The sequence below is a fragment of the Saimiri boliviensis genome, chromosome 1, assembly GCF_048565385.1.
Source record: "Saimiri boliviensis isolate mSaiBol1 chromosome 1, mSaiBol1.pri, whole genome shotgun sequence".
Lineage (NCBI taxonomy): Eukaryota > Metazoa > Chordata > Mammalia > Primates > Cebidae > Saimiri > Saimiri boliviensis.
The window spans coordinates 32,444,925-32,457,114 of record NC_133449.1 but is presented as its reverse complement, the minus strand read 5'-3'; the positions used below and the strand labels follow the sequence as shown (position 1 = coordinate 32,457,114).

The following is a 12,190-nucleotide window of genomic DNA, read 5'->3' as shown; positions in this document are numbered from 1 at the left end:
AAAGTCCAATTTGTCTATTTTTTCTTTTATTGCCTGTGCTTTTGCTGTCATATCCAAGAAATCTTTGCCAAATCCACTGTTACTAAGCTTTTGCCCTATATTTTCTTCTAAGAGTTTTATAGTTGCAGCTCTTAAATTTAAGTCCTTGATTCATTTGAGTTAGTTATTGTATACAGTATTAGATAAGAGTTCAACTTTATTCTTTTGCATATGGGTATGCAGTTTTCCCAGGACAATTTGTTGAAAGACTGTCCTTTCCCCACTGAATGGTCTTGGCACCCTTGTCAAAAATTATTTGAGTCGGGTGCAGAAGCTCATGCCTGCAATTCCAGAACTTTAGGAGGCAGGGGTAGGCAAGCTGCTTGAGCCCAGAGGTTGGAGACCAATCTTGACAACACAGCAAGAGACCGTCTTTACAGAAACAAACAAACAAACAAACTAGTTAGATGTGGTGGCATGCTCCTGTAGTCCTAGTTACTTAGGAAGCTGAGGCAAGAGGACTGCTTGATCCCGGGAGTTCAAAGTTGCATGGCTTAGCTATGATCATGCCACTGCACTCCAGCCTGTTCAAGAGAGTGAGATACTTTTTTTTTCCCTCCCAAGACAGAGTCTCACTCTGCCCCCTAGGACAGTGTGCAGTGGCACAATCTCAGCTCACTGCAACCTCTGCCTCCCAGATTCAAGCGATTCTCCTTCCTCCGCCTCCCCAGCAGCTAGGACTACAGGCATGCACCACCATGCCAAGCTAATATTTTTAATTTTTTGTAGAGACAGGGTTTTACCACACTGGCCAGGCTGGTCTCGAACTCCTGACCTCAGGTGATCTGCCCACCTCATCCTCCCAAAGTGCTGGGATTACAGCTGTGGGCTACAGTGCCTGGCCAAGACACTGTCTCTTAAAAAAAAAAAAAAAAAATCATTTGACCACATAAGCAGAGATTTCTGGGTTCTTCATTCAATTCCATTGGTTTATATATCTGTCTTTATGCTAGAACCACACTGTTTTAACTATTGCAGTTTTGTGGTAAGTCTTGAAATCAGTAAGTGTGAGTCCCCTAGCTTTGTCATTCTTTTTAAAAGTTGTGTGGGTCATCCAGGATTTTAGGATAGGTTTTTCTATTTTTTGCAAAAAAACCAATCTATTCAGATTTCCTATTTCTTCATGATTTAGTCTTGGTAAGTTTTGTGTTTCTAGGAATTTGTCTATTTCATCTAGGCTATCCACTTTGTTGGCACGCATTTGTTCACGATATTCTCATAATATTTTTATTTCTGTAGAATCAGTAGTAATATTCCCAATTTCATTTCCGATTTTGGTAATCTGAGTCTCTTCTTTTTTTTCTTAGTCCATCTATCTAAAGGTTTGTCCATTTTATTAATCTTTTCAAAGACCTAACTTTTGGTTTCACTGCTTTTTCTCTATTATTTTTCTACTGTCTATTTCATTTGTCTCCATTCTAATCCTTATTCTTATTTTCTTCCTTCTGATAGCCTTGGGTTTAGTTTGTTCTTTAAGTTGTAAAGTTAAGTTACTGACTTGAAATATTTCTTGTGCTTTAATGTAAGCATTTAGAGTTACAAATTTCTTCCCTTGGCAATGCTTTCACTATGTCCTACAAGTTTTGGTATGTTGTATTTTCATTTTCTTTCATCTCTAAGCATTTTCTAATTTCTCTTGTGATTTCTTTTTTGATCCACTGATTAAGAATTATTGTTTATTTTCCACAATTTTATGAACCTTCTAGTTTTACTTCTATTATTAATTTGTAATTTTCATCCTGGGGTAGTCAGAGAGGATACTTTGTATGATGTCTATCTTTTTTTTTTTTTTGAGACGGAGTTTCGCTCTTGTTACCCAGGCTGGAGTGCAATGGCGCGATCTCGGCTCACCGTAACCTCCGCCTCCTGGGTTCAGGCAATTCTCCTGCCTCAGCCTCCTGAGTAGCTGGGATTATAGGCACGCGCCACCATGCCCAGCTAATTTTTTGTATTTTTAGTAGAGACGAGGTTTCACCATGTTGACCAGGTTGGTCTCGATCTCTCGACCTTGTGATCCACCCACCTCGGCCTCCCAAAGTGCTGGGATTACGGGCTTGAGCCACCGCGCCTGGCCACGTCTATCTTTTTAATCTGAGACTTAATTCATGATCTATCATACTGTCTCTCCTAGATAATGTCCCATGTGCACTTGAGAAGATATGTATGCTGTTGTTGGGTAGGATGTTCTATACATGTCTACTATAAAATTCATTTAACATACAAAATTTCTGCTTCTCTAACAGAGCTATTCTTACCCCTTTTGGTTGTTGATGTCACTAAATTACATCTTTATAAATGGTGTACCCCAAAACATACACTAGTATGTTTAATACACTAGTCTCTTAAATTACACAGAAAACAAAATATGGAGCTACAAACCAAAGTTACAATGCTACTGGCTTTTAGATTAATAACTATTTTTAAAAAATGTATTAGTCTCTTAAATCATGTAGAAACCTAAGAGTACAGTTAAAAAACATTGTAACAGGTTAACAGGCTGGATGCAGTGTCTCACACTTATAATCTCAGAACTTTGGGAGGCCAAGGTGGGTGGATCACCTGAGGTCAGGAGTTGAAGAGTAGCCTGACGAACATGGTGAAAACCTGTCTCTCCTAAAAATAAAAAAATTAGCCAGGCATGGTGGCAGGTGCCTGTAATCCCAGCTACTTGGGAGGCTGAGGCAGGAGAATTTCTTGAACCTAGGAGGCAGAGGTTGCAGTAAGCCGAAATCCCACCATTGCACTCCAGCCTGGGCAACATAGTGAGACTCCATCTCAAACAACAACAAAAACCAAAAACATTGTTACAATAGTATTAGCTTTTATAACTGCTCTTGTGCTTATCTTTATTGAGATTTTTATTTCTTCATACAGGTTTAAGTTACTGTCTCCGTGTCTTGTCTTTTCACCCTGCAGGACTCCCTTGAGCACTTCTTGCAGGGCAGTTCTAGTAGTGGTAATGAACTTCCTTAACTTTTGTTTATCTGGGAATGTCTTAATTTCGCCCTCATTTTTGAAGGGCAGTTTTGCCAGATAAAGGATTCTTGATTGACAGGTTTTGTTTGTTTGTTTTTTGTTTTTAATTTTTTTAGCACTTAGAATACAACAGCCCACTGCCTTCTGGTCCCCGAAGTTTATGATGATAATTCTGCTGATAATTTTATTGAGGTATTCTTTGTATACCTTTGTATACATTCTTTGTAAAATGAAGTGACAGACTTCATTTTAATCAGTAAAAACAGCTCTATAGTCCTTCACATCCCTCCCAAACCAATACCATGCCACTGAGTTCATGTACTGGCCTTTAAATCCCTTACTCACTTGTCTATTTCATTTAGGTAACAGAATAACTTTTGTTTCATCCCATCCCTATTTCTCACCTCCATCTCGAACCACACTTACTGAATGCAGCAAGCAGAGAATGACTGAGAAACTAATACTGGCCTGGGAAGAGAGTTGAAGGCCTCTCACAGAGAGGAGTGGCAATTCCAACATAAATGTAGAAGAATCTCCACAAAGCAAAATGTATTAACTATTCTCTACCCCCAGCACTAGCCTTGACTTCCTTGGACTAGTCTCATCGAAGTCTGACCTAAAGCACAAGGCACTGGCCCTTTGACTCCTGGAGGTCCTCATAGTAGGAAGGAGTAGGACTGCCTTAGGACCCATTACAAAAACTTCCAGGAGGGCTCCAGGCCAGGAATGAAGCAATTTCCCACCTCCCCCGCTTGGCTAACTCCCTGCTCCACTTGGAGCTCTCTAAGTACTTGCTCTGTTTCCTGGTCTGATAACCCTGACCCTTGGCTTCCCCAAACCAGTTACCTTTCTCCAGTTATCAGAGAAAGATAGGCAGTTTAGCATTGTCTTTTTTAGTTCTTAAGAAAAAAACCAAAAAGCAAAAATAACAGTTCTTGGATTGTGGAAAGGGTTTTAGATTAAATAGGCCAGATGTCAAGCCTTAGCTTTATTGCTTGCTAGCTATAAGAAATCAACCTTATTAATTCACTTTGCTAAGCCTCAGATACCACAACAGTTAAATGGAGAGAATACCTATTTTCCAAAGCTATAATTTGTGCAACATATATCCATTCCCTCCTTCTCTCTTTACTTTCAGGTAATGCACAGACAGCAAGTGTGCCAGGACATCAGTTTCATTGGCAACTTGCCCCCCTGCACATCAACACCATCTTCTCCTGCCCCAAAGAAAGCATCAAATAAAGCATCAAAAAAAATACACACAAAGGACAACCTCAATATGCAAGAATATATATCGTAAGATTCTATCTCTATGGTATTCAAGAAAAAGCAAACCGAACTGTGGAGACAGAAATCAGAAAGTAGTTGCCTCATCGGGGGAAGAGGTAGAGTTTCAACTGACTGGAAACAAGTTTAAGAGAATTCTCTGTAATAATGAAAATGGTCCATAATTGTTTGGTGTGGTGATTACATAAGAATACATAATAGAGGCCAGGCGCAGTCCCAGCACTTTGGGAGGCCAAGGCGGGTAGATCACAAAGTCAAGAGATCGAGACCATCCTGGTCAACATAGTGAAACTCCGTCTCTACTAAAAATACAAAAAAAAAATTAGCTGGGCATGGTGGTGCGTGCCTGTAGTCCCAGCTACTTGGGAGGCTGAGGCAGGAGAATTGCTTGAACCCAGGAGGCGGAGGTTGCGGTAAGCCAAGATCGTGCCATTGCACTCCAGCCTGGGTAACAAGAGCGAAACTCTGTCACACAAAAAAAAAAAAAAAAAAAAAAGCAAAAGCATATATAGTAGTTAAAATTATCTGCAAATTATTTTTCATTTTCTTATTTTATATTCTTTTGAGATGGGGTCTTGCTCTGTTGCCCAGGCTGTAGTGCAGTGACACGATCATAGAATGACTGGGAAACCTTGTCGTTCTATGAAACCTCACTGAAACCTTGAAATCCTGGGCTTAAGTAATCCTCCTGTTGTAGCCTCCTAAGTAGCTGGGACTGTAGGCACATGCCACAATGCCTGGGTTATTATTGCAAATCATATCTCAATTTTTAAAAACCTTTATTAGATATCATTCACAGGCACATTAACATGATAGGAAAATGTGCTTTTGATATAAATCTTCCGCACAGACTTCAAGGCATGACATAAAGAAAAAAGTAAGATATGCCTACCTGTGATTTCTATCCTCGGTTCCTACCAGCCAAATGACTGCTCAAGTTATATAAGCTCTCTGGGTCTCATATTAATCAACTATTAAATGAAGAATGTTTAGTATTGACTTCACATACTGTATTCCCAATAAAAGATAGGCTGTGTTAAGTGGCAGAAACATAGTAAGCACTCAATATATGTTAATCACCTTTCCTTCCTCTTCCACATATAAACAGCAAATGAATGTCAATAATGCAATACTTAAATCCTTTTCCCAAAATGTTGCCCAAGGTATCCAGAAAAAGAAAAAATGAAGAAAAGGAAAAATATCCTAACAAATCAATGGTAGAATTTACCTTGAGGAAAGACATATGGCTATCTATGAGGATTTGTTTGCAAGAATATGCATGACATTATTTACAATACTCAAAAACTGGAAAACAGCAACTAATTATGTAGAAACATGAAAATCAGTTTTTTTGTTTTTTTTTTTTAGAAAATCAGTTTTATGATAGATGAATAAAAATATGTATAATCTAGAAAGAAATACAAATAAGTGCTACTATAGAAAAGCATTCCTGGGTTTTACCAATCTATATATTAGTCAAAATTAGGACAATGGTTTTTTTCAACATGGTACTAGAAGTCCTAGACAGAGTAATTAGGCAAGAAAAAGAAATGAAATATTCTAATAGGCAAAGACTAGGCGAAACTGTCCCTATTTGCTGACAATATGATCTTAGAGAAAACCCTAAAGAGTCCACGTAAAAACTATTAGAACTGATTAAATAAATTTAGATACAAAATTAACATACAAAAATCAGTAGCATATCTATAATACTAATAAAAACTATACAGAAAGGAATGATCATTACCAGAGTCAGGGTAGGGTGGAAGTGGGGTGGGGAGGAAATGGGGAATTGTTGGGCAAAAGATACAAAGTTTCAGACAGAGAATTAAGTTTGAGATCTTCTGCACAGCACAGTGACTGCAGGCAACAATAACGTACTGTACATTTCAAAATACCTGAATAAAATGTCAAATATCTCACCATAAAAAGACAGGTAAACAAGGTGATGGGTATGTTAATTAGCCTGATCTAATCATTCCACCTTGTGTGTGTGCGTATATATATATATATATATATATACGCACACACACACACATAAAAATGTCACATTGTACTCCATAAAGATATACAATTAGAATCTGTCAACTAAAATATTAATTAAATTATAAGAACAAAAAAGAAAACGATAAAGGTAGTATAGTCACTCATTCTTTAATTACAAATAGTGAGAAAAAACAGAAAAATTTGAGGCTAATTTACCCACGCTTATTAAAATAAGCATGAATTTAAACACACACACATACACACACACACACATGAAAACATTTTAATGGCAATAATCCATATCCATAAAATAGAAAAAACAGGTACATGATTACAACATGTTAAATTGGAATGAGAACTTAATTTTGCTTTATTGAAAATTCCCCATGAATAGAGAAGTAAAAAGCTATGACTATGACCACTAAAATATGTTTGAAATATCTATTTAAGATAAAAGTTAAATCATGGTATCTGAATTCATACTAGGAAAAATACATATATTTAGATTTTTTTTCTTTTCTGAAAAATGCTCAAATGCATTTCTTTGCATCTTGGGTCCTTATTCTTTCTTAGGGAAGGTTACTGAAAGACTTCTCTCTCTTTTTTTTTTTTTTTTTGAGACAGGGTTTTGCTTTGTCACCCAGGCTAGAATATAGTGGTGTGATCATGGCTCACTGCAGCTTCAACCTCTCCAGGCTCAAAGGATCCTCCCATCTCAGCTCCTGAGTAGCTACAAGCACATACCACCAAGCCCAGCTAAATTTTTTTGTATTTTTTGTAGAGAAAGGATTTTGCAATGTTGCCCAGGCTGGTCTCAAACCCGGGCTGAGCTCAAGCAATCTTCCTGCCTTGGCCTCCCAAAATGCTGGGATTACAGGTATGAGCAAGCCACTGCGCCCAGCCGGCTGAAAGATGTCTAAGTAAATGTTCTTAAAATTTCAATGCTTTTGATTTGGCATCCAACATGGCAAATCACAACTGAAAGTTTTATGAGAATCAACTATCTATATACTCAGGTTATTTTTACCAAAATTATGTCCTTTAGTATCTATAATACCACTGTTACTACCAATAGATTATTGTAAATATCACCTCTCTTCTCATACATTTACAGATATTCAAATACAGAAGTATTATCTACACATTAGCAAGAATGTTTTTCATCCTGAGAGAGAATGAGACTCCTAATCGGGGGGTGGTGGGGATGGTAAGAAAAAGGAAATTTAAATAAAATTGTTCAATGCCTTTTCAGCTATTGTACCTGCTTCTGCTTCATTTTTTCTTGCCTTTCTTTTAGAATACATGAGTTAGCAAGATTTGCCATACTTAATTCATCTAAGTCAACTAAAATCAGTATTATTTTGATGACTTTATAACTCTTAATAATATACAAGTAACAGCTTTACCAAACAATCTTTGAACAGTTACTTTGTCTAATATTATAAGTTTCCTTACAAGTGGGTGGGGAGATCCATCTACCCATCCATCCATCCATCCATCCATCCATCCATCCATCCATCCATCCATTCATCCATCCAGAGTCAGATATAGCTTATAATGATAGTATAAACCTATCCCCACAGCTGTGGTGAGAAGTAAATGAGCTAATACATGTGAAGTTCTTAGGATAGTTTCAGACACACAGCAAGCCCTCAATAAACATTAATTATTGTTATTTTACCACACACCACTTTGGCCTGCTCTATGTGCCTTGGGAAGCGAAGGAGAATAAAAGAGCAAATAGAAAAGCCCCTTGCTTTCATGAGTACGTATCATAAGTCTGTCTCTTATTGGAGGATAGAGGCCTAGACCTATCTGGGTACCTTATATAAAATAACTCCTACTGGTGCCAAGCATGAAAGGATGATCAGGATTTTCTCAGGATCCAAAAAGTCAACCTGGTGAGCCAGTTGTTACTAATCCTTAGCAGAAATGAAGGAGATTACTGTGGTTAAAGTATAGATTTAGAGAGGAAATCTCACTCACAACAGAAAGAAAAGAAGATCAGTTAGGAAATAGAGGCAGATGACAGAAGATTAATGGGATCAGACTGACCAAGGAAGCCAATTCTAAGACAATTAAGGAAGAGATGACATAGCGAAGCAATACCAAGAGGATAGAAAAACAGACTAACAGCTTGAAGAATCCTCCATCTAGCTTACCAGGAAGGAGGGGAGCTTCACACTCCTTTCTGACTAGGTGTGTAAACTTATTCAGCCTAGCCATAGAGGACGGCTAAGGTCCCTTTTTGCTCTGAAAGTGTGTGATTCTAAAGAATGCTGGAATTGAGCCAGCAGCAATGTCTAAATGAGGAGTGTTGGATTTGAATGTTTCATGTACATTTTTTTTTAACATGAAAGAAAACAAAAGAATTTATTTCAAGTGTAAGAAAGAATATACTATCAATATAAATGATTTACATTCTCCTTGAGATTTTAGGAACAGGTTTCAGAAAACTTTCCCAGTAAAGAAAGAACTTAAAAATCACAGTTGCAGTAAACAAGAGATATGCACTTATCTTCAGTGGTCACAATATATTGAGATCTGTTCAGAGTCTCATCAGTGCCCTTGCCAAGGCACTAAGTGTAGAAGAGGAGGAACTGTCTCAATGGAAGATTTCAGTACAACTGCTGACTGTCAGGAGACTGTGCAAACAGATTCACTAGAGCACCTACCCTTTCTAGGATATAAAACTGCTATCCCTCCATTTACTTGGCTATCATTCCACTCAGTTTTGTTTGTTTAATTTTGAGATAGAGTTTCACTGTGTCACCCATTTATTTATTTAATTTGAGACAGAGTTTCACTCTGTCACCCAGGCTGGGGTGCAGTGGCACAATCTCTGCTCACTGCAACCTCCATCTCCCGGGTTCAAGCAATTCTTGTGCCTCAGCCTCCCAAGAAGCTGGGATTACAGGTGCCTGCAACTATGCCTGGCTAGATTTGGACTTTTAGGAGAGACGGGGTTTCACCATGCTGGCCAGGCTGGTTTCGAACTCCTGACCTCAAGTGATCCGCTTGCCTCGGCCTCCCAAAGTGTTGGCATTACAGGCATGAGCCACCATACCCAGACTTCATTTAGTTTTAAGTGATCTTTATGCTGTAAAATTCAAGTCCCTTCTTTCTATAATGGATGTATAACGTACAATATTTAGAAAGGACCTCCCCCTCTAAAAAAAAAAAGAAAGAAAGAAAACCATATATACACGTGCAGGAGCTATATTAACTCAAGGAGTTACTCCCACTACCACAAGTCAGAGAATACACTGAGATACCCAAAGTGATAAGTAACACAGCGTTCTATTTAGTTTCTGCTAAGTGACTATACATATGTAACCCACATATCTATCAGATTTTTGTAACTGAGTCACAGTAATATTCAGTTTATGACTATACAAATTTGAAATTAGAATTCCAGAATTCTACATATAATGAAGAATATTTAACTAGAAAAAAATACCCTTTTCACATATTACATGTGTTTAACAAAATTTTCCTGTGCATATTCAAGGAAATAATTTGTACCATATCATCAAGGATTAATATCAAACACAAACTGAAATAACAAAATATTAATATCCTACCTGAACATCTTTGTACTTGTCACGTAAGTCCAAGAGCCGGTGATACGCTTTAATGGCTTCTGAAAATTCCCCAACGTCAGTGCTGGTGAGGATGTAGTTTTCCCAAATTTGCCAGTGTTCATAGTTACACTTGAGAGCTTCTTGTAAAGTTCTAAAAGCTTTTACTCTATTGAAGGTCAAATTTTAAAGAGAGCAATAATTAACTCCTTTTTATTAGAATATAGCTAAATGCACAAAATGCTAATGTGGACTATCAGTTCTTATTTGGTCACATAAAAAGAATCAGAGATTGAAACAACACAAAACCACCTCAAACTTCCCTACAAAATTCAATGACAGACCCTATGGTATATGTAGCATACATACAGAGATACTCCTTTCCTATTTACTGGAAACAAGAACATTATTTTATACATACAGAGATACTCCTTTTCTATTTACTGGAAACAAGAACATTATTTTATACATACAGAGATACTCCTTTCCTATTTACTGAAAACAAGAACATTATTTTATAACTAGGTATCAATCGTGGTATCACCTCAAGAGAAGGCACACTCAAGTTCCAAACCTGGAGTCAGAATGGCCAAAAAAGTACAACTGTAAACCTGCCAGACAAAAGGTGCAGACAGTAGCACAGGGAGCAGAGGCAAGGAGGTCAAACAAAACAACACGGTCATGAATCTGCAACCAAAATGCTGCAAACCAAAATTCTACACCCTGTGGGAAAAAACCTATAGTCACCAAAACTAACAACAGGATATAAATTTACTAAAGATAAAGTTTTAAGGGGGCCAGGTAGGGTGTCTCACACCTACAATCCCAGCACTATTTGAGTGGCTGAGGTGGGTAGATCACCTGAGGTCAGAAGTTCGAGATCAGCCTTGCCAATACAGTGTAACCCCATCTCTACTAAAAAATACCAAAAAAAAAAAAAAAAAAAAAAAAATTAGTTGGGTGTGGTGGCATGTGCCTACAATCCCAGCTACTCAGAGGCTTGACGCACAAGAATCACTTGAATCTGGTAGGCAGAGGTTGCAGTGAGCCAAGATCATGACCCTGCATTCCAGCTCGGGTGGCAGAGCAAGACTCCATCAAATAAATAGATAAATAAATAAATAAATATTTTGAGGAGGAGAGGGAGGAGTGAAAAAAATGTTTAAAAATTGTTTAAGGAACAACTGAAACAATCTATCAAGTCTTTAAATAAATTTGTTTAGAATACTGAGACAAAGAAATAATTTATATTGAAAAGGAGCTGAAAATTGTGAAACAAAAACAGGGAGAAATTAAATAAGAACAAGGAGATGTGAATAAAAACTAACTGGAAATGTCAGTATTGAAAGAGGCATTAAAACAACAACAAAAAAAACCTCAATAACTAACAAAAACTACACTGCACATATAGTTGAGAAACTGATGAATTGGAATATAATACTGAGGAGTTCATACAGAATTTGAATTAAAAAATAAAACAGCTGGAAAGAGACAGAGGGAAGAATAAGAGGTAAGACTTATATATCTGATAGACATTCTACAGTAAACAAATGCAGAGCATGGCAGGATTCTTTATATCAAAAAGCTGAGAATTCTCCAGAAATGAACAGAGATCTAAATTCTATTACCAAAAGTATATTTCACATACTGAGTATTATGAAGACAAACCAATATCTAGAAATACTGTGTGAAATTTAGGAAACATATTCCTAATATCTACAAAGAAATGACAGTATTTATTTCATCAGCAGTAAGACTACAGAAGACAAGAGAATATTACTTTTAAAGTGCTGAGTGAAAATAACTGTCATTCAAAATTTTATAATCAGCTAAACTTACCACTCAAGAATAAAGGTAAAATGAAACATCTTTAGATCTACAAAGGTTAAGAGTGTTTACCATCTATTGACGCTAAGAGATCTAAGGGATTCCTTCTTGCAAAAATACAAGGGAACTCAAAAAGAAAGAAAGGAAACATGTCTTCAATTTCAGTCATAAATTTTTTCCTTAGAATACTTTTTTCTTTTTTTCCTTTCTCTCTCTACCCCATCACCACCTCCATCTAATAACAACTGCCTCCAACAGTGTTGGACCAAGACTCCCCAGTTTTCCTGTCCACAGGGGTTGGAGGTGAAGTTATCCTACTGGAAAATAACTCAACGAGTAGAAACCTATACCATAAGGATTATCCTTTTTCTTTTATGTCCTCCCATCCTCTAACCATAATTTCCTAGCCTCAAAATTGCTCAATGAATTCTTTTTTCCTTTTTGGTAAATATAGCTTCTTTGTAAGGTGCTTCATTTCAGGATTCACTTATTAA

General features: G+C 37.1%; 1 protein-coding gene across 1 annotated transcript in view; it reads right to left on the bottom strand.

Moving 5' to 3' along the window:
• Positions 1-12,190, bottom strand: part of TTC27 (tetratricopeptide repeat domain 27) — a 197,595-nt gene that overhangs the window by 28,008 nt on the left and 157,397 nt on the right. Inside the window, exon 16 of the mRNA XM_003926820.2 lies at positions 9,873-10,038. Coding sequence (XP_003926869.1) covers positions 9,873-10,038 — 166 coding nt within the window. The remainder of the gene's footprint in view (positions 1-9,872; positions 10,039-12,190) is intronic.